The sequence below is a fragment of the Salvelinus fontinalis genome, chromosome 1 (assembly GCF_029448725.1).
Source record: "Salvelinus fontinalis isolate EN_2023a chromosome 1, ASM2944872v1, whole genome shotgun sequence".
NCBI classification, from domain to species: Eukaryota; Metazoa; Chordata; class Actinopteri; order Salmoniformes; family Salmonidae; genus Salvelinus; species Salvelinus fontinalis.
Genome location: NC_074665.1, coordinates 25,091,196 through 25,110,582, shown reverse-complemented (window position 1 = coordinate 25,110,582; position 19,387 = coordinate 25,091,196). Strand labels below are relative to the sequence as shown.

General features: G+C 40.7%; 1 protein-coding gene across 2 annotated transcripts in view; it reads left to right on the top strand.

The window, feature by feature from the left end:
- Positions 1 to 19,387, top strand: part of LOC129851043 (potassium voltage-gated channel subfamily KQT member 5-like) — a 163,322-nt gene that overhangs the window by 107,973 nt on the left and 35,962 nt on the right. For both annotated transcript variants that reach the window (XM_055917225.1, XM_055917215.1), the window contains exon 2: positions 13,050 to 13,140. In XM_055917225.1, the coding sequence (XP_055773200.1) occupies positions 13,050 to 13,140 (91 nt within the window). The remainder of the gene's footprint in view (positions 1 to 13,049; positions 13,141 to 19,387) is intronic.

The following is a 19,387-nucleotide window of genomic DNA, read 5'->3' as shown; positions in this document are numbered from 1 at the left end:
GAATCTCTCTCTCTCTCCCTCCTCTCCTGTCTTTGGCCCTTCATTGGCTGGTCATTAGGGTTAGCCAACATTGCATAGCATTATGCATAACATCTATAAGACTCCCCGTAGCCCTATCATAATTAGATTATGACAGGAGACAGACTCTCTAGACTCAGGCTGTCTCACATTAATGCACAGAAACAGCTTAATTTCCCCTCTCAGATTAACAACAGAATACATGCAAATTAACTTCAAAATACCCACCTTGCTGAGATATTGAGAACAAGTATACAAATAAATACAGTATATATGACAATATGATTCAGGTCTTATTTGAAGACCATTAAACGTTATGAGTATTGTCGTCACTCAATCATACAGTATATCCCTATGGTCTATTAGTTTGTTGTGACTTACTATATACACTCACTGCAACTTGTGCCAAAGCAATACTACTAATAATAATATATGGTACCTATATAGTGCACTTCAATGACCCAAAGTCACTTTATAATTGTAGAAACTAAACAAAAAACGGAGACCAAAACACAGCTAAGATTACGATGCGCCGTGCCAAGCGTAGGCTGGAGTGGTGTAAAGCCTGCCGCCATTGGACTCTGGAGCAGTGCAAACCCGTTCTCTGGAGTGATGAATCACGCAGCACCATCTGGCAGTCCGATGGACAAATCTGGGTTTGGCAGATGCCAGGACAACGCTACCGGGCCGAATGCATAGTGACAACTGTAAAGTTTGGTGGATGAGGAATAATGGTCTGGGGCTGTTTTTCATGGTTCGGGCTAGGCCCCTTTGTTCCAGTGAAGGGAACTCTTAATGCTACAGCATTTAATGACATTCTTGACAATTCTGTGCTTCCAACTTTGTGGCAACAGTTTGGGGGAAGGCCCTTTCCTGTTTCAGCATGACAATGCCACCGTGTACAAACAAGGTCCATACAGAAATGGTTTATCGAGATCGGTGTGGAAGAACTTCACTGGCCTGCACAGAGCCCTGACCTCAACCCCATCCAACACCTTTGGGATGAATTGGAACTCCGACTGTGAGCCGGGCCTAATTGCCCAACATCAGTGCCCGACCTCACTAATGTTCTTGTGGCTGAAAGGAAGCAAGTCCCCGCAGCAATGTTCCAACATCTAATGGATAGCCTTCCCAGAAGAGTGGAGGCTGTTATAGCAGCAAAGGGGGGACCAACTCCATATTAATGCCCATTTGGAATGAGATGTGTATATCTCAACGGTTTAGACACTCATTATAATGTTTAGAAAAACAGATAACCTCAGCTTCACTGTGTGGCTTCTGTAGGGACAGAGAACAACTCCACCAACTCATTTAGATGTGAGCCAGTACTTTTAGAGAGCTGTTTTCCCTTGCGTCCTATTACTTCCACGATAGGATAAAGAAAGAGATAGGTTTCTTATCTGATCTAGATGAACTCTTTGTGAGAAACTTATAGTGAAAGCTCTCCACTTTGCAACCCGTTGCTGTTACATCCAGTGTTACACACCTGTTGCACAATTATACTTGTTTCCCCTCCAGCTCTACACAACCTACTCTCTCTCTCTCACACACACACACACACACACACACACACACACACACACACACACACACACACACACACACACACACACACACACACACACACAAACACACACACACACACACACACACACACACACACACACACAACCTACTCTATCTCTCTCTCACACACACACACACACACACACACACACACACACACACACACACACACACACACACACACACACACACACACACACACACACACACACACACACACACACACACACACACACACACACACACACACACACACACTTAACTTAAGAGCCCGCACTGCCCCCTTGACTGCAACTTCAAAGCCTCATGCAGCATCATGGAAATTTGGCCACTGCACTGGTTCATTATAGTTTTCTCTCTCTCTCCCTCTCTCTCCCTCTCTCTCTCGTCAATAATCTGAATGATGAGCTCTGACCTTTAAATCACTATTATAGAACAGCTTACCTATAAAAACTTATCAGATATAGAACCTGGGCGTAGGAAATCAAATCCACCTGTTTTCCAGCACAGTATGCATCACTGTAACATGGTTGTGATTGACTCTACTAGTGCCATTAGAATCTCTGTTATTTAACCAAGGGATCTACATACATTTCAGGTCACTGTTAATATGAAGATTATGATTGTACAACATTTGGAGAAAATTTGGAACGCTGAGGGGTTGTGGTTTTTCATTTTGGAGAACGTTTCTCTGTTCAGTCCAGTGGCTTTGGCCCTGGCGTGTTTTGTGAAGTAGTTGCTTAGAAATAAAACCGTGTGCTTGATCGCTGCCATCAGCAGGTAAGTTACTGCACTTCACTTGATAAACACAGGGATGAACTAATAGACTCTTGGCAAGGAGACAGTACGTCTGTGCCTCTCACTTTCTCATATCTCTTCTCCCTTCTTTACTCTTCTCGTCTCTCTCTCCTTCCCTCTCTATCCCCAGACCCAAACAAACTCAGGGCCAGCTTTCATTTGTCTCTTACATCAGTGGGAAAATATAGGAAAGCAATCACACACACACACACACACACACACACACACACACACACACACACACACACACACACACACACACACACACACACACACACACACACACACACACACACACACACACACACACACACACACACACACACACACACACACACACACACACACACGTTGCACAGGGTGGTGCTCCATACTGTGGGGTTGTGCTGTTGTATCGTCTCTCATGCGGGTCTACTTTTTAGGGATAGAAAGAGTGTATTTATAGCAGAATGTTATAAATATCATATGTATCTACACCGTTACCCTAAGAAGCCTTTCTAATTTCACTCCACATGTTCACATGTGTCGGCACGAACATAATTATCATCAGTCAGTATCGGATAGTGATAGTCTGTTATACAGTAACTGTACATAGGAAAGTGCGTAAGGGAAGTTCACTGAAAAACCGTTCCCTGTACATTTACAGCATTGTACTGGCCCCAGAGTTGCCGTCTTAATACTGTAATTTTGCATTACAGCAGAGACGCTATAATATACAGTGAAGGTATAAAACATCAGGAACACCTGCTCTTTCCATGACATAGACTGAGCAGGGGAATCCAGGTGAAAGGGGAATCCAGGCTATAATGAACGCATTATTGATGTCACCTTTTAAATCAAATCAAATTCAAGTTTATTAGTCATAGGTGACGATTTCAACAGGGAAATGCTTACTTACAAGCCCCTAACCAATAATGCAGTTTAAAAAAATATTTTTAAAGAATAAGAAATAAAAGGAACAAGTAATTAAAGAGCAGCAGTAAAATAATAATAGCGAGACTATATGCAGGGGGTACTGGTACAAAGTCAATGTGTGGGGGCACCGGTTAGTCAAGGTAATTGAGGTAATATGTACATATAGGTAGAGTTATTAAAGTGACTATGCATAGATAATACCAGAGGGGGTGGGGGGTGGGCAATACAAATAGTCCAGGTAGCCATTTGATTAGATGTTCAGGAGTCTTATGGCTTGGGGGTTGAAGCTGTTCAGAAGCCTTTTGGATCTAGACTTGGCACTCCGGTACCACTTGCCGTGCAGTAGCAGAGAGAACAGCTGGAGCCTTTGACAATTTTTAGGGCCTTTCTCTGACACCGCCTGGTATAGAGGTCCTGGATGGCAGGAAGCTCGGCCCCAGTGATGTACTGGGCCGTACACACTACCCTCTGTAGTGCCTTGCAGTCGGAGGCCGAGCAGTTGCCACACCAGGCAGTGATGCAACCAGTCAGGATGCTCTCGATGGTGCAGCTGTAGAACCATTTGAGGATCTGAGGAGCCGTGCCAAATCTTTTCAGTCTCCTGAGGGAGAATAGGTTTTGTAGTTTTGCCTTGAAGAAAGTGCAAAAATCCCAGTGGCTAGATGTGCCAAGCTTATAGAGAGATACCCAAAGAGACTTGCAGCTGCAATTGCTGCAAAAGGTGGCTTTGCAAAGTATTGAATTTTTTTTTTTGGGGGGGGGGGGGGGGGTAGTTATGCATGCTCAAGTTTTCTGTTTTTTGTGTTATTTCTTGTTTCTTGTATATTTTACATCTTCAAAGTGTTGTGTGCATGTTGTGTAAATCAAATGATACAACCCCCCAAAAATTGATTTTAATTCCAGGTTGTAAGGCAGCAAAATAGGAAAAATGCCAAGGGGGTGAAAACTTTCGCAAACCACTATGTGTGCCATTCAGAGGGTGAATGGGCAAGACAAAAGTGCCTATGCCTATGAATGTGGTATGGTAGTAGGTGCCAGGCGCACCGGTTTGTGTCAAAAACTGCAAGGCTGCTGGGTGGTTCACACTCAACAGTTTCCCATTTGTATCAAGAATGGTTCACCACCAAAAGGACATCCAGCCAACTTGACACATCTGTGGGAAGCATTGGAGTCAACATGGGCCAGCATCCCTGTGGACAACTTTTGACACCTTATAGTCCTTACCCCGATGAATTAAGGCTGTTCTGAGGGCAAACGGGGGTGCAACTCAATATTAGGAAGGTGTTCCTAATGTTTTGTACACTCATTGTATCTATGTTTTACAGTAAGGAAAACAGTATTGTGTAATATATTACAGCATCTCTGCTGTGAAGCTAAATTACATTGTTTTACATATTAGCACAATCTTTTTTAATACCACACAAATTACCGAAATTACAGGCTATTGGACGGAGAAATAGGTTAATGTGCTCATCTTATCATATTTCTCCAATTCCAAATCAGTGTGTCTCGTTTGCAATGACATTTTTCCTGTTTGCAAATAATTACATCTGAGACGTCATTAGGAATCTGAACATGGTACTTTCAAAAGTTAGAACAATTGAAGCTTTAACTACTGTCTACTCTTCTTCCATGGCTTAACCCAATGAGAAGGTCACAAGTGTTTCCCTGAAAGCTGTCTGGGTTTAAACATCTTCTATTGTACAGACAGTGAATAGCTTAATCAATTGATAGTGACACAATTCAATTACGTCCCAAGCAAATTCCATTTTTTGTCTCCTCGGCCATAGCAGATTGTAGCTCAGCCTCTGAATGTCAAAGAAACGAAACAATGATATCCACATATGCATCGGAGTCATGTCTTCCAGGGTATTTTAGAGCTTGTTTCTATCATAAAGCACTGCGGACCAAAGCTCTGTTATAGATCACTTCATATAATAGGATCTTAAGCTAACAAGGGGTAGGCCTGTGCCTGAGGCACACCGCAATTTGGGACTTGGTTTCAACTTAAGAGCCCTTCACTGACACGGAGGTAGGCTGTTTAAAGAGTGAGTGGAGGAACTGACTGACGAATCTATGGGAATAGCAGCCTCCAGCTTAATTTTGTCTGTCAAACAGGTAGGACAACCTTTTGTTTCTTAAATAAGAAGAAATAGGATCCAACACAAAGCCATATTGTTCTAAGTAAAGTCTAATTAAAATGAAGGCGTTAGAAATGAACTATGCCTGCTCGAATTTGCCTACTTTCAGCACCATGAGCTGTCCATTTTCGATTGATTACGACACAGATGCTGCTTCCAGTTTCAGCACCACAATGGAAGTTACTCGAATCTGTTTAATTGTGACGTCAATAACTCTAATAAATACATCACGGGTAAATGTTTTTTTTTTTTTTATAAAATAAATTATAGTGGTAGCAAGCTATCAAAGTTGACCTCCGGTCCTCCTTCTCAAACTGAACAGAACAGAGGCTAGTCCGCACATAAGATTTTTTTGGACTAGGCCTAATCCAAAAAACAATTTGGAAGAAGCCTTTGACTCGCCTCCTGAACTGCCACCGTAGGCCTACACAGCACAGCCTCTGGTTAGGCAGCACACCATTGTTTTCCTTCTTCAGCAAGAGCAGAGCAGGCCGGGGCTTAGGGTTGGGAATATCCATTGCGGTGTGTAATGCAGCATAGTTTTATTTACACCATCCCAGCAGCTATCTTAGAAATGTAACTTTGCTCTGTGCTTCTCCCATCATGCACTTTGTAGCCTATATCCCAGGGGTGTCAAACTCAATCCACGGAGGGCCGATTGTCTGCAAGTTTTTTTATTTTTCTTCTTTCAATTAAGACCTAGACCACCAGGTGAGGGGAGTTCCTTACTAATTAGTAACCGTAATTCATCGTTCAAGTTCAAGGGTGGAGTTTGAAAACCCGCAGACACTCCGCCCTCCGTGGATTGAGTTTGACACATGTGCTATAGCCTATAGGCTATGGATAATTTGATTGAGACCACAATAAATAGCCTATAGGCGCACTTTATTGCGCGCCCAGCGGAGAATCAGATGAGGGGCGGCATCGGGTACACATCGATATATAGCCTAATAAGCAACTAATTCTAAATCACTGAGAAATCTGAAAATGTCATCAATTACAAATTACATGACCCTCCCTTGGACTAGATAAAAAAATGCTAAACCCTTCCCTTGGACTAGATTTAAAAAAGACTAAACCCTCCCTTGGACTAGATTTAAAAAAGACTAAACCCTCCCTTGGGCTAGATTTAAAAAGACTAAACCCTTCCTTGGACTAGATTTAAAAAAGACTAAACCCTTCCTTGGACTAGATTTAAAAAAGACTAAACCCTTCCCTTGGACTAGATTTAAAAAGACTAAACCCTCCCCTTGACGGAAATTGAAAAAGCATGACCCTCCCCCATTTTCCTCCAGGTAACCAATCTGTACATTTTGATCCGTCCCTAATAAAACATCGCTATAGCCTATACAATAGCACATATTATTTTACAGGACTCACAACGTTTCCCTTTCTTTCTGTGCTGCCAAATGTTTGCATACTACTAGTTAAGTGAACAGGTTTACCAATACTGTTGTAGCATTATATTGAACAGTTTTGTTTAAATTAGACAAATGGTTAGTGGGGAAAGGGTATGGCCTGCAAAACGATGTCATATGTCGCGCAGCTGAGAGCCGAGTGAATCAAATCCCAAGGGGTTGAGGAGGACACTGTGTCCCGGTGTTGTTGCAGTTCATGCTCTCCCCATTGACTAGTAGACTATATCACGGTGACATCTAGATGGCTACCGATGTGAGTTATTTCTTGTGTAGGCTGCCACCCTACTTGAAATATAATCATCGGAGGGGAAAAAAATTGGCCACGTTACTAGCTACCGCCGGCGACACTGTGATAGATGCACCTTAGGTCGGCAGGCATCTCGATACAACACTGGTGCACTGGTCATTCTCATCAGCTTTAGTGGCTCGCAAGTACGGCCCACAGCGTGGTTTACCGGTATGTGTAATGCAGCCCGTCAATCCCCATTAAGAAACGCTGCACCGGTAATATGTTGGTAATATCTTTTTGAACTGCGACAAACAAGCCATTTCTCTGTAGTAATGGTGAAACCTGTCTGTCAATTATTATCTGGGTGATGTTTTTCTAGGTCGCACAGTAATATATTTACGAGCAATTTAGAGCGGCTGAAATGGCTGGTGTCAACTTGAGCTAAATAGCTAGCTAGGTTAGCAAAGAAAACATGCAGTAACTCAACGTTGGCCAGCAATAAAGATACTTATAAAGTCAAGGTACCTAACCAGCAGCTTCTGAAAATACTCTTCCACTTCACAGCAGCTTCAAGAAGATATTTATTACTATAGTCTGAGCTTCATGTGTCTCACCTGACAGCATGAGGTTGGTGCCTGAAACGGATCACTTTAATCTACAGTAGGCATAAGCTATTACTGTAAAGAAATACAGTATGTTAGAGTAATTTTTACAGGAGGCTTCTAATTACAGTTAATAACAATATTTTTCTAAATTTTGCCCATAATACATTAATGCTGTAAAACACATTTACGGCATTTTACTGTGCATTCTACAGTGTTTTACTGTTGAAATTACAATAAGGTCTTGGTGTTGCAATTTCACACTCTCTTGTCCTCCGTCTCCTTTTAGTTCTCTTTCTTTCGTTTGTATTTTTAGCACTTGCCTTATTCTCCCTCCCTCCCTCCCACTTTCTTTCTGATTGAAGGGGAATGCATGGCTGGCATAGAAAGAAAGGAGGAAATAGATAATGATACCAGGCAGTATGGTGTGGAAAACACTGACCTCTCACGTAGCTGAACCATCACACACACACACACACACACACACACACACACACACACACACACACACACACACACACACACACACACACACACACACACACACACACACACACACACACACACACACACACAGGATATTAAACCACATATACCATTTACATTATACACACATTCTCTTTCATTCACACACGCATACGCACGCGCACACACACACACACACACACACACACACACACACACACACACACACACACACACACACACACACACACACACACACACACACACACACACACACACACACACACACACACACACACACACACACAGCTGTATTTCTGCTCCTTGACTCTAAATCTTCGCCCAGTTGGATGAGTCCGCTTAAGGGAGATTCACGGCCCAGATGAAACAGGATGGTAAAATGTGTTTTGTGTGTGTGTCAGTCCATTCTATAATGTTGCTTGTGGATTATTGACAAAAGCAGACTATTTGGGGCGGAATAATTGCTAACGATAAAGATGGATATTAAATGGACCTACAAGACATGGTTAGCTAGAAACTGCACTATTTGCCTTCTCCACTTCCACCCTGACCAAAGCCGTCTCCCCAGCCACATCCCACTATGTCAGGGAAACAGAGTGGCACTCCAACAGAACACACTCCTAGGGCGCTTACACTCTCACGTTGGCTGTTCCATTTCATTAAGAGGGCATTAGGTTGTGGGGGGGGGGGGGGGGGGGGTGTTTTGGCTGTATATGGTTTTGTCTCTGCTCTTCCATGCACTCATCGTTACCAGAGGAGAGAGTGAGGCACTTCACCTCTCCATCTCTGGCTTTGTCTGTCTGTCTGCCTGTCTCTTTGTGTCTGTTTCTGTCTCTCTGCCTCTGTTTTTCTGTCTCTCTCTCTGCATGTCTGTCTCTGTCGCTCTGTTTTTTGTGTGTGTCTGACAGTTGCAGGGATATACAATTTACATACACCATATCAGCCACAAGCAAGTTGGACACAACAAGTTACAAAAGCCATCCTATACACGTAATCCAAAAGCCTGTTACTGTCCAATCATGGCAGTGATTTATCCACCTTGGATTGGTTGTTTATTGATCTCTCTGTCCAGGGACTGACTGATGGATTGGTCCAGTCATCGATGAAGTCATTAGTCACAGAGGTGTCATACTGTCAAGTTATCGAAGTGTAATGACGCATGGTGGGTTGCGTAGTGGCACCTGCACAGGTCATGACACACACAGTCCCTCCCCAGGTCAAGACACAGAAAGTCCCTCCCCAGGTCAAGACACACATTGTTATTTCACAATAGAGAGGGTTTCTGTCCCAATGGTGCTGACAAATGACAACCCATTGTGGATTCCATATTATGTTCGATTGATCCTGTGAAATGTATAATTTATCTGTATTATTGTATAAGATCAAGCCTATAAAAAGTTTGAAACTTTCTTCATCCACAGCACACACACCCACACACACACACACACTCTCTGAGCAGCAGCAGCTGGGAGCGGATCTGGTGTCCATGCATGGCCTGTCTGACAGTAAAGGCCTATTAGTGTCTGCTACTCTATCAAAACCAGATGTTCCTGGGCCGTTAGGTCCAAACCATGCCCTAACTCACCTCCCCCTCCAGGTATAACTCAGCCTGGAGTGGACCGCCGACAGCCCTTTACTCACCCTAATATTTCACATTAATCCCATGGAAAATAAATGATGTTCTGAATCACCATCTAAGAGGAAGGGGGGAGTTCAGCTCCAGGAGAGGGGAGAGAGAGGACTAAGGCGAGGGGAGAGAGGGAAGGGAGATGAGGGGATGAGGGGATGAGGGGTGAGAGACGCAACACAAAGGTAAATACATAGTGAATTTCTCTCAGCCACTTATTAGCTTTTCCCTTGTTTTACCGTCATACCGCACAGATAAAACAGTCAGACACACACACACGCACAGAGAAACAGACACACCAATTAATACGTTAAGCCCCAGAGCTATGTGGAGATTAGATAAGATTTAAGAATACAGAGTGAGACTCACACACACACACAGCAGAGGGTGAGATGAGCAAGTCATCAGACTAAGAGAATAACAGCATGCATCTTGTTCACTCTTGACAAGATGAAAAATGGCCTTTTTACTGCAAATGAAAAATCCCGTACCAGCCACAGAGTGGACTTACTTAGAGAGAAAGAGATATGGAAGGGTAAAAAGACAGCAATAAAGATGGAGATGAAGATAGAGGAAAACCAATTTTGACACAGATTAATCATCTCACACTTTCATTCTGTGTCAGCTGCTTGTTCAGCTGGATAAACATCTACAGGTGTAGGATTTTAATTTCACCTATATTGTCACAGCAAAATAATCCTACAGCAACAGGATTTGAACATTTAGTCCATAATGCTGCTTTGTCAGTAGTTTGGCTATTAGCTGGGCTAAAGTAGGCTACATGAAAAGTGCAATCCTGTTGTTAATATAACCGTGTATTAGTATGGGTTGTCAGTGAATTTATGTAATTCATGGAGCTCATCTACGTAAGGAAAATTCTCAGCAACAAAAGAGTGATCAAATTAAGATCGTACATCTGGAATTGGCCAGCAGTTTCCTTCCACTCTGTAAGATTCAGCTGCTTTCTACAGCTCCGTCTCTGTATCTGTTTCTGTCCCCACAGTTGTTCAACTCATTACTTTAGCGTTCTAGATCCCCATACCCCAGGGTACCCCAACTGGCGGCCTGTGGGCCGAATTTGGCTCGTGGGTGGTTTTATTTGGCCCCCTAAATTTTCGGAGTCAATTATTTATATTTTTTTATTGTGTGCAATTTTCATTGTTGGACATATAAGACTGTAAAAACACTAGGAAATCAGCTAGAGTTATTTTAATTTAAAGAAATCTGTTCCCAAGTATTCCTACCCATAATAGAGAGAGACACGAGATCGTAAACAAATGTGAGCAAGGTTTGAAATGATTATGTTTTAGTCAAACATTATATATGTTTGGGCTTCTTGCGGTCAATTTGCAGTCTACAAATTATTTGTAATTATGTTCCGGCCCTCCGACCATCCGCTCCAGAAAAAATCACCCCACGACTGAATCTAGTTGATGATCCCCTAATAGTGCAAGGCATGGGTTTAAGGAAACAGTGAAAACAGGGATACATTTCTGTATCGACAGTTTTATCCTCATTACAGTAATAAAGGAGGTTGTTTATTTCTGACAGCGTGACCTGACCTTGATATATACAGTACATATGTGTGTACTATATACAGTTGAAGTCGGAAGTTTACATACACTTAGTTTGAAGTCATTAAAACTAGTTTTTCAACCACTCCACATATTTCTTGTTAACAAACCATAGTTTTGGCAAGTCTTTTAGGACATCTACTTTGTGCATGACAAAAGTAATTTTTTCAACAATTGTTTACAGACAGATTATTTCACTTATAATTCAATGTATCACAATTCCAGTGGGTCAGAAGTTTACATACACTAAATTGAATGTGCCTTTAAACAGCTTGGAAAATTCCAGAAGATTATGTCATGACTTTAGAAGCTTCTGATAGGCTAATTGACATAAATTGAGTCACGTGTACCTGTGAATGTATTTCAAGGTCTACCTTCTGACTCAGTGCCCCTGAGGTCAACAAAAAATTGTAGACCTCCACAAGTCTGGTTCATCCTTGGGAGCAATTTCCAAACGCCTGAAGGTACCACGTTCATCTGTACAAACAATAGTACGCAAGTATAAACACAATGGGACCACGCAGCTGTCATACCGCTCAGGAAGGAGACGAGTTCTGTCTCCTAGAGATGAATGTACTTTGGTGCGAAAAGTGCAAATCAATCCCTGAACAACAGCAAAGGACCTTGTGAAGATGCTGGAGGAAACAGGTGAAAAGTATCTGTTTCCACAGTAAAACGAGTCCTATATCGACATAACCTGAAAGGCCGCTCAGCAAGGAAGAAGCCACTGCTCCAAAACTGCCATAAAAAAAGCCAGACTACGGTTTGCAACTGCACATGGGGACAAAGATCATACTTTTTGGAGAAATGTCCTCTGGTCTGATGAAACAAAAATAGAACTGTTTGGTCATAATGACCATCGTTATGTTTGGAGGAAAAAGGGGGATGCTTGCAAGCCGAAGAACACCATCCCAACCGTGAATCACAGGGGTGGCAGCATCGTGTTGTGGGGGTGCTTTGCTGCAGGAGGGACTGGTGCACTTCACAAAACAGATGGCTTCATGAGGAGGAAAATTATGTGGATATATTGAAGCAATCTCAAGACATCAGTCAGGAAGTTAAAGCTTGGTTGCAAATGGGTCTTCCAAATGAACAATGACCCCAAGCAAACTTCCAAAGTTGTGGCAAAATGGCTTAAGGACAACAAAGTCAAGGTATTGGAGTGGCCATCACAAAGCCCTGACCTCAATCCTATAGAAAATTTGTGGGCAGAACTGAAAAAGCGTGTGTGAGCAAAGAGGCCTACAAACCTGACTCAGTTACATCAGCTCTGTCAGGAGGAATGGGCCACAATTCACCCAACTTATTGTGGGAAGCTTGTGAGAGGCTACCCGAAACGTTTGACCCAAGTTAAACAATTTTTAAGGCAATGCTACCAAATACGAATTGAGTGTATGTAAACTTCTGACCCCTGGGAATGTGATGAAAGAAATAAAAGCTGAAATAAATCATTCTTTCTACTATTATTCTGACATTTCACATTCTTGACCCGAACTGACCTAAAACAGGGAATTTTTACTAGGATTAAATGTCAGGAATTGTGAAAAACTGAGTTTAAATGTATTTGGCTAAGGTGTATGTAAACTTCCAACTTCAACTGTATGTATTTGTGTGTATTATCTGTAGGTGTTATATTTATTATCTAATGTAGAGTTTGCGTGTTTCTCTCACCCAGGTTCATCTTGGTGTTTGGCTGTCTGGTCCTGTCAGTGTTCTCCACAATCCCTGCCCATCAAGACCTGTCCAACCACTGTCTGCTCATCCTGGTGAGTGTAAGGATATACTGCCACTTGCCTTACTGTCCTTGTATGTGCATGTGATGTGGATGTCTCTCTGTCGCTCAGAGGATCAGATCTGTAGGATAATGAACACTATTCTATGCGGAACTCTGTTTTCAATACAACACCTATTGAATCAGTGTCAGAGTCCAGCAGAGTTCCCAAGCAGCATGAGTGCCTTATGTCCTTATGTCTTATGCCACTACATTTCCCCTCAAGGCTGCTGGACGTATAAGTAAGAAGTACAGTTGAAGTCGAAGTTTACATACACTTAGGTTGGAGTCATTAAAACTCATTTTTCAACCACTCCACAACTTTCTTGTTAACAAACTATAGTTTTGGAAAGTCGGTTAGGACATCTACTTTGTGCATGACACAAGTAATTTTTCCAACAATTGTTTACATACAGATTATTTCACTTGGATTAAATGTCAGGAATTGTGAAAAACTGTTTTTTTTCAAATGTATTTGGATAAGGTGTATGTATGTAAACTTCCGACTTCAACTGTAAGTAAGCCTTGTCCTAATTGGCTCATAGGGGCAGGACTCTATCTCCTGTTTCAGCGTGAGGCAGCTTGATGTAGAAGTACACTCCCTGGACAGGACGTTAGGACATATACATATACACACAGCAAATTTCAGTGTCAACTGTTCCAGTGTCTATACTGGTCCACACCTTTCAGTGTTAAATTAACACCCTGCTTGATGTAAAGCCTTATTTGCATATTTCCCAGTATGCCTTGCCTTTGGAGTAAATTGTTACCACCCATGATTGTATTTGTTAGTGACAGAGACATGCTTGTTGCATTCATTTATTTCCAGTCCTGTGGCCTTCACCAAGTGAGAACTAAGTGAATATGTTTTCATAAAGTTTTTATTATTTAAGACAATATGAATTTCATAATGCTTTATTTTGAGGGCCTCGTTTTACCCTAATATATTGGCCTGAAACTCATGGTTTATGGGCCACATCAGGCCTGCAAGTCACATTATGTTTACTTGCAAAGTTATGTGTAATTCTTATTGGAATCCAGCCAGTGGGAATATCCAACATTTAGAATGTTCATTCACCCACAACCTGCATTCAGAATGACTCCCAGGGTTGAGAAGACTAAGATATGATAATACCTAAAGCATCTAAACTCAGTGGTGTAAAGTACTTAAGTTAAAATTTTATTTTACTTCACTACATTCCTAAAGAAAATAATGTACTTTTTACTCCATACATTTTTCCCGACACCCAAAAGTACTCATTACATTTGGAATGCTTAGTAGGACAGGAAAATGGTCAAATGAACACACTTATCAAGAGAACATCCCTGGTCATCCCTACTGCCTCTGATCTGGAGGACTCACTGAACACAAATGCTTCGTTAGTAAATTTTGTGTTGGAGTGTTCCCCTGGCTATCCTCAAATAAAAGTAAATAAAAAATTGTGCCATCTGGTTCGCTTAATATAAGCAATTTGTAACTATTTCTACTTTTACTTTTGACACAAGTATATTTTTGCAATTTCATTTACTTTTCATACTTAAGTATATTTAAAACCAAATACTTTTTGATATTTACTCAAGTAGTATTTTACTGGGTGACATTTACTTAAGTAATTTTCTATTAAGGTAGTTTAACTTTTACTCAAGTACAACAATTGGGTACTTTATCCACCACTGTCTAAACTGAAACAACCATTTCAGTAACGGGTGAAATAAATTGAACTAACAGATTGGCTTAGTTTAGAATAATGTATGTTATTTATATTTGAGTAGCATAAGATTAATTAATCAATTGATCAATGTACACGCAAAAACATAGATATTGAAACAAACTATTCAAAAAATCTACCTGGACTAGAGCATGCTGGGAAATATGATAATGATGTGTGTGGTTTTGGTTTAACTGGTTATTAACACAAACACTGGGGTTCTTTTGCACCAATGAGTGTTAATTTCACACCTGAATCAACACAAAAAATGTTACACTGAAAAAGCAATGCTAGGTTACTCTGATCAATTGTCTGTGCATATATTTAAATATGTGCATTTTCAGATATTCAAGGGTAGCTGACGTGTGTGCTGAGTGCGTGTGTAGATCCGTATCATGTTTTATCATACACCGCAATTAGAGCATCCCTACTGTAGGCTACGTTTGGCACTGATGGATTGCAATCATATGAATTACTCGGTCTGCCTCTACCTGCATCCCATAAGAACCAACAAAGCACATGCTGAGCAAAGTGTATGTATGTGTGCATGCGTGTGTGAACACCACTGTGTGTGTTGCAGTGAAACAATGTAGACTCATGACTCTGCATACTAATCTTCCTGATTGCTTTCTTGTTATTTCGCAGGACCACACAAATTAAAACTCAACAATTATGGACATTCCAATTAATCTACTGCAGCTATACCTTATCAAGTTAGCAATCAGTGATGCTACAGATGTCGGATCTTAACTAGATCACTCTTTTGTCGCAGATCATTTTCCTGTTGCATCAGGAAATTCAAATGAGCCTCGTGATTCCTTGAAAATGAGCAGTACTCGTTTTCTCCATTGGGATCAAGCCTGCTATCAAAATAATATTCTCTCTTGCTCATACGGTATACAGTAGGCCTAGGTCCTATTACTGCAACATTCAAATGTACAAAACTGTATCTGAAATGCAACCATACACATCCATAACCATCATTTTATCTAGCTTAATAACTCAAGATAGATATTGGTCTCCACTCCACTAGGCTATGACATACAAGTGTGAAGTGTTTCAAAATAACTGTCAAATTTGTGTTCAATCGTAGCCTGGGGTGGTCTAGTGGTTAGGGCCCTTCTGGCACAAATAACAATCCCCCGATCAGCTTGATTTAGTTGCACATTTCAAACATGTGACTCGTTTCAGGAAACTAGGCATGTGTCGCAAGTCACGACTTCACAGGAGAGGCATGTTTTTTCATCAAAATGCGTTGTTTAACAGAAATGCCTTCTGGAACATTTGAACTTTCATGTGCCTTAATAACAAACTTGTTGTTAATACAAATAAAGATGTTAAATGATGAGCCTAAAAAAAAACTGGCTGAGATAATGAATGGGCTGGAGATGCCGAAGGATGAGTTTCAGATTGGTCTGCCATGTACAGTGGTTGCTCAACTAAACGTTTTGAGATTATGCTGCGGGACTTAGAGGTAATTTGTGGTTTAGTACGGTACCCTGCGTCACTGCTTCATTGCTCCAGACAACCACAAGGGGGAGGTAATGCACTGATTATGCTTTTGGGTCCCAAGGCGCTAATGTGTCTCTAAATGACAATGAATGGGCGACATAGACCAAATTGAAACTGATAATTGTGTACAACTTCAAAATGGAATTTCAATTAACTGAATGATGAGGATGAAAGAGGTGATTGAATTTAGAACATTAGTGTAAGAATTGCTATTCTTCTGTCCTGCATGCGCACACCCAAAAAATACACATCTTGTTTTGTTTTTACTCGTCAGTATTACTTACTGAAACTGTTGTTACACTATTATTCTAAGAGAAAGAAACATTTTCAATAAAATTCCATGATATTCTTAAGATATACACTACCATTCAAAAGTTTTGAGTCAGAAAAGAAAAGAAGAAAATCAGTTTTTTTCTACATTAAAATAACATAAAATTGATTCAAACTACAGTGTAGACATTGTTAATGTTGTAATGTTGTGTGACTATTGTAGCTGGAAACGGCCAATTTTTTTGAATGCCATGCCTATGTAGATATTCCATTAAAAATCTGCCGTTTCCAGCTACAATAGTCATTTACAACATTAACAATGTCTACACTGTATTGCTGATCAATTTTATGTTATTTTAATGGACAAAAAATGTGCTTTTCTTTCAATCTAAGTAACCTCAAACTTTTGAACAGTAGTGTATGTGTTGACTGAATAAGTGATGTTTGCTAAATAATCAAGATTTAATGATGTCGCAGTCATATAGCCTCGGCACCTACATAAAGCTGAGTGACTCACTAATTCATGGCTTTGGATCAAAATAAATAAGTACCAACATTCTTTCTGATAGTCTTTTAATAAGTACATGTTTTGGTTATCCTGACCAGGACACCAAGTATAGTCTCTAAAAGGAAAAATATTACCACTGTCTCTTGCACATGTAATTTTCAATATGGATCCATAACGAATTACTATGGGAATAAAGATCACTGAATGACAGAAATATTGAAACAAAGTAGGCTAATGAAGGTAAACAAATAGTTGCTTACTGGAAAAAGTAATGGAAGAGGCAAGTGGAAGGGGGAAAAGACAGCATTCAGAGGTCAAGACAGCACTGCTCTGAGACAAGCATGGGGACTGGTCTTGATAAATCAATGAGATTTTTATTTTCACTGAATCTCCGTTTGGCTATTGGTTAGCCTACAATTAGGATGTGGAAACTGTCACATTCTACAGCGCCATATTTTCCTAACGGAAACCCAGAGGGTTTCGTTTTTCATTTTTCTTGGAATAGAAACACCATAATATTAATCAAATTAATTAAGCTAAATTTAAAATCATTCCAATATACTATGTTCTTACAAAAAATGTTTTTAATTCTCTAGTACAGCCAATATTACAAAAAGTCAAATGCTTCTCAAAGATGCCCTCTGGGGGTCAAACTAGCACTAACTAGCATTAATGGCAACAATGTCTGACAATTAAATAACGTGCCATAGAATTCTGCGGTAGCCCGCAAGGTGTGCTGCAGTATGATGCAACTTTTACAGGAAGAACCACTGTAGCATCTTCTGTCTATAAAATGAGCTGCTCGTTATGTGTAGATAATCCTTTCTACTGTTGTTTTTTCGTTAGCCAAGGAGAACTACAAATGTGTTGCTAATGCTCCCAATAATATTGCTGCCCTGAATTTATCAAGCGCTATCGACAAAGGTCAGTGGGAAAAAGTTGTACCTTTCAGGAGGACGATTGTACCATGCTGACTCTCTCTGACTCTGAAAATGAACCAGACAATGAGGAAATCCCTGATTTAGGTAAACAAAAGCATTTTAAATGAAAAATACATTGTAGTGTCTTCTCATGACAGTGATGGGGAAGAAACGGCGATCAACAGTGTTATTGTCACGGAAGAAGTTCACCGAGTTTTGAAATCAGTAGACTGTATGGTAGAAGCAGAGTATGATAAGGAGATGAAAAGAGAACACAGAAGGCTTTTGTATGAAACACCTGTCTCCGGATTACATCTTCAAACTAAGAGCAGCCATAGCATCCGTGACAGAAAGGGAGAAAGATTTTATGATTCTTATGGCATTGCTCACGGTCAGTGTAAATCAGAGTGACTTGACACAGCGGGCCAAGCAAGCTGTACAAACAAAATGGAAACGACACAGGACGTCTTATTTAATGAAAGGGGTTGCAGTCTGCCGTGAAGCATTCATCCAGGTATACAGGTAAGAGTCTAGCTACAGTTTCAGATATTATACGTTTCTAATTTTGTCCGATTTTTTTTCCATTGCAATTTAAAGCTTACTGTTACCTAGCTAGCTGGCGTTAGGTGGCTGGCTCGCTAGTTAACATTAAGTGTATGATCTGTGTAGTAATATTTTCTCAGAAATCCATTTTCATTGCTACTTATAGCCTAATGTTAGCATTGAACATATTTGGTTAACTTTAACTAGCTATGACAATCAGTTTGCATTGCTAGTACTCTAAGGATTTGTATTATGGTTAATTGTTTAGCTAGCTGCACCAAAGTCAATGGCAGGACAGAAACAGGCTCTCTGAATATGTATTCCCTTGTTCGTGCTTGGTTCAGACAAACCAGATCATCACTGGGGGCAGGTTCCCAGTCATCAGCACTATCTGCATTGCCTCTATGGACATTCACATGACTATCTCCTAACACACATGCCATACGTTGCTCAGCCACTTTACCCCTGATTGTATGCATATAACTACCTCATCACAAGTCTCACTGATATTGTTGTTGTACATACTGTATATTATTTTGTTCTTTCTCTATTGGCATTGATACTTGTTACTTTTTTCTTTATATTGGCATTATTTTTGATATTGCTACTATGCAAGAAACCATTTAGGTGTACTGTTTACACCTTCTGTAGAGACCTATCCACTTAGCAAGATGTGGCTGGGGGTTATAGAATTTATTTTACATGACCCATCAATTTAGACAAGTGTGTCTGGGTAAATGACATCTAATATTTTGAAAATATTTTTCTGGACACTTTGTT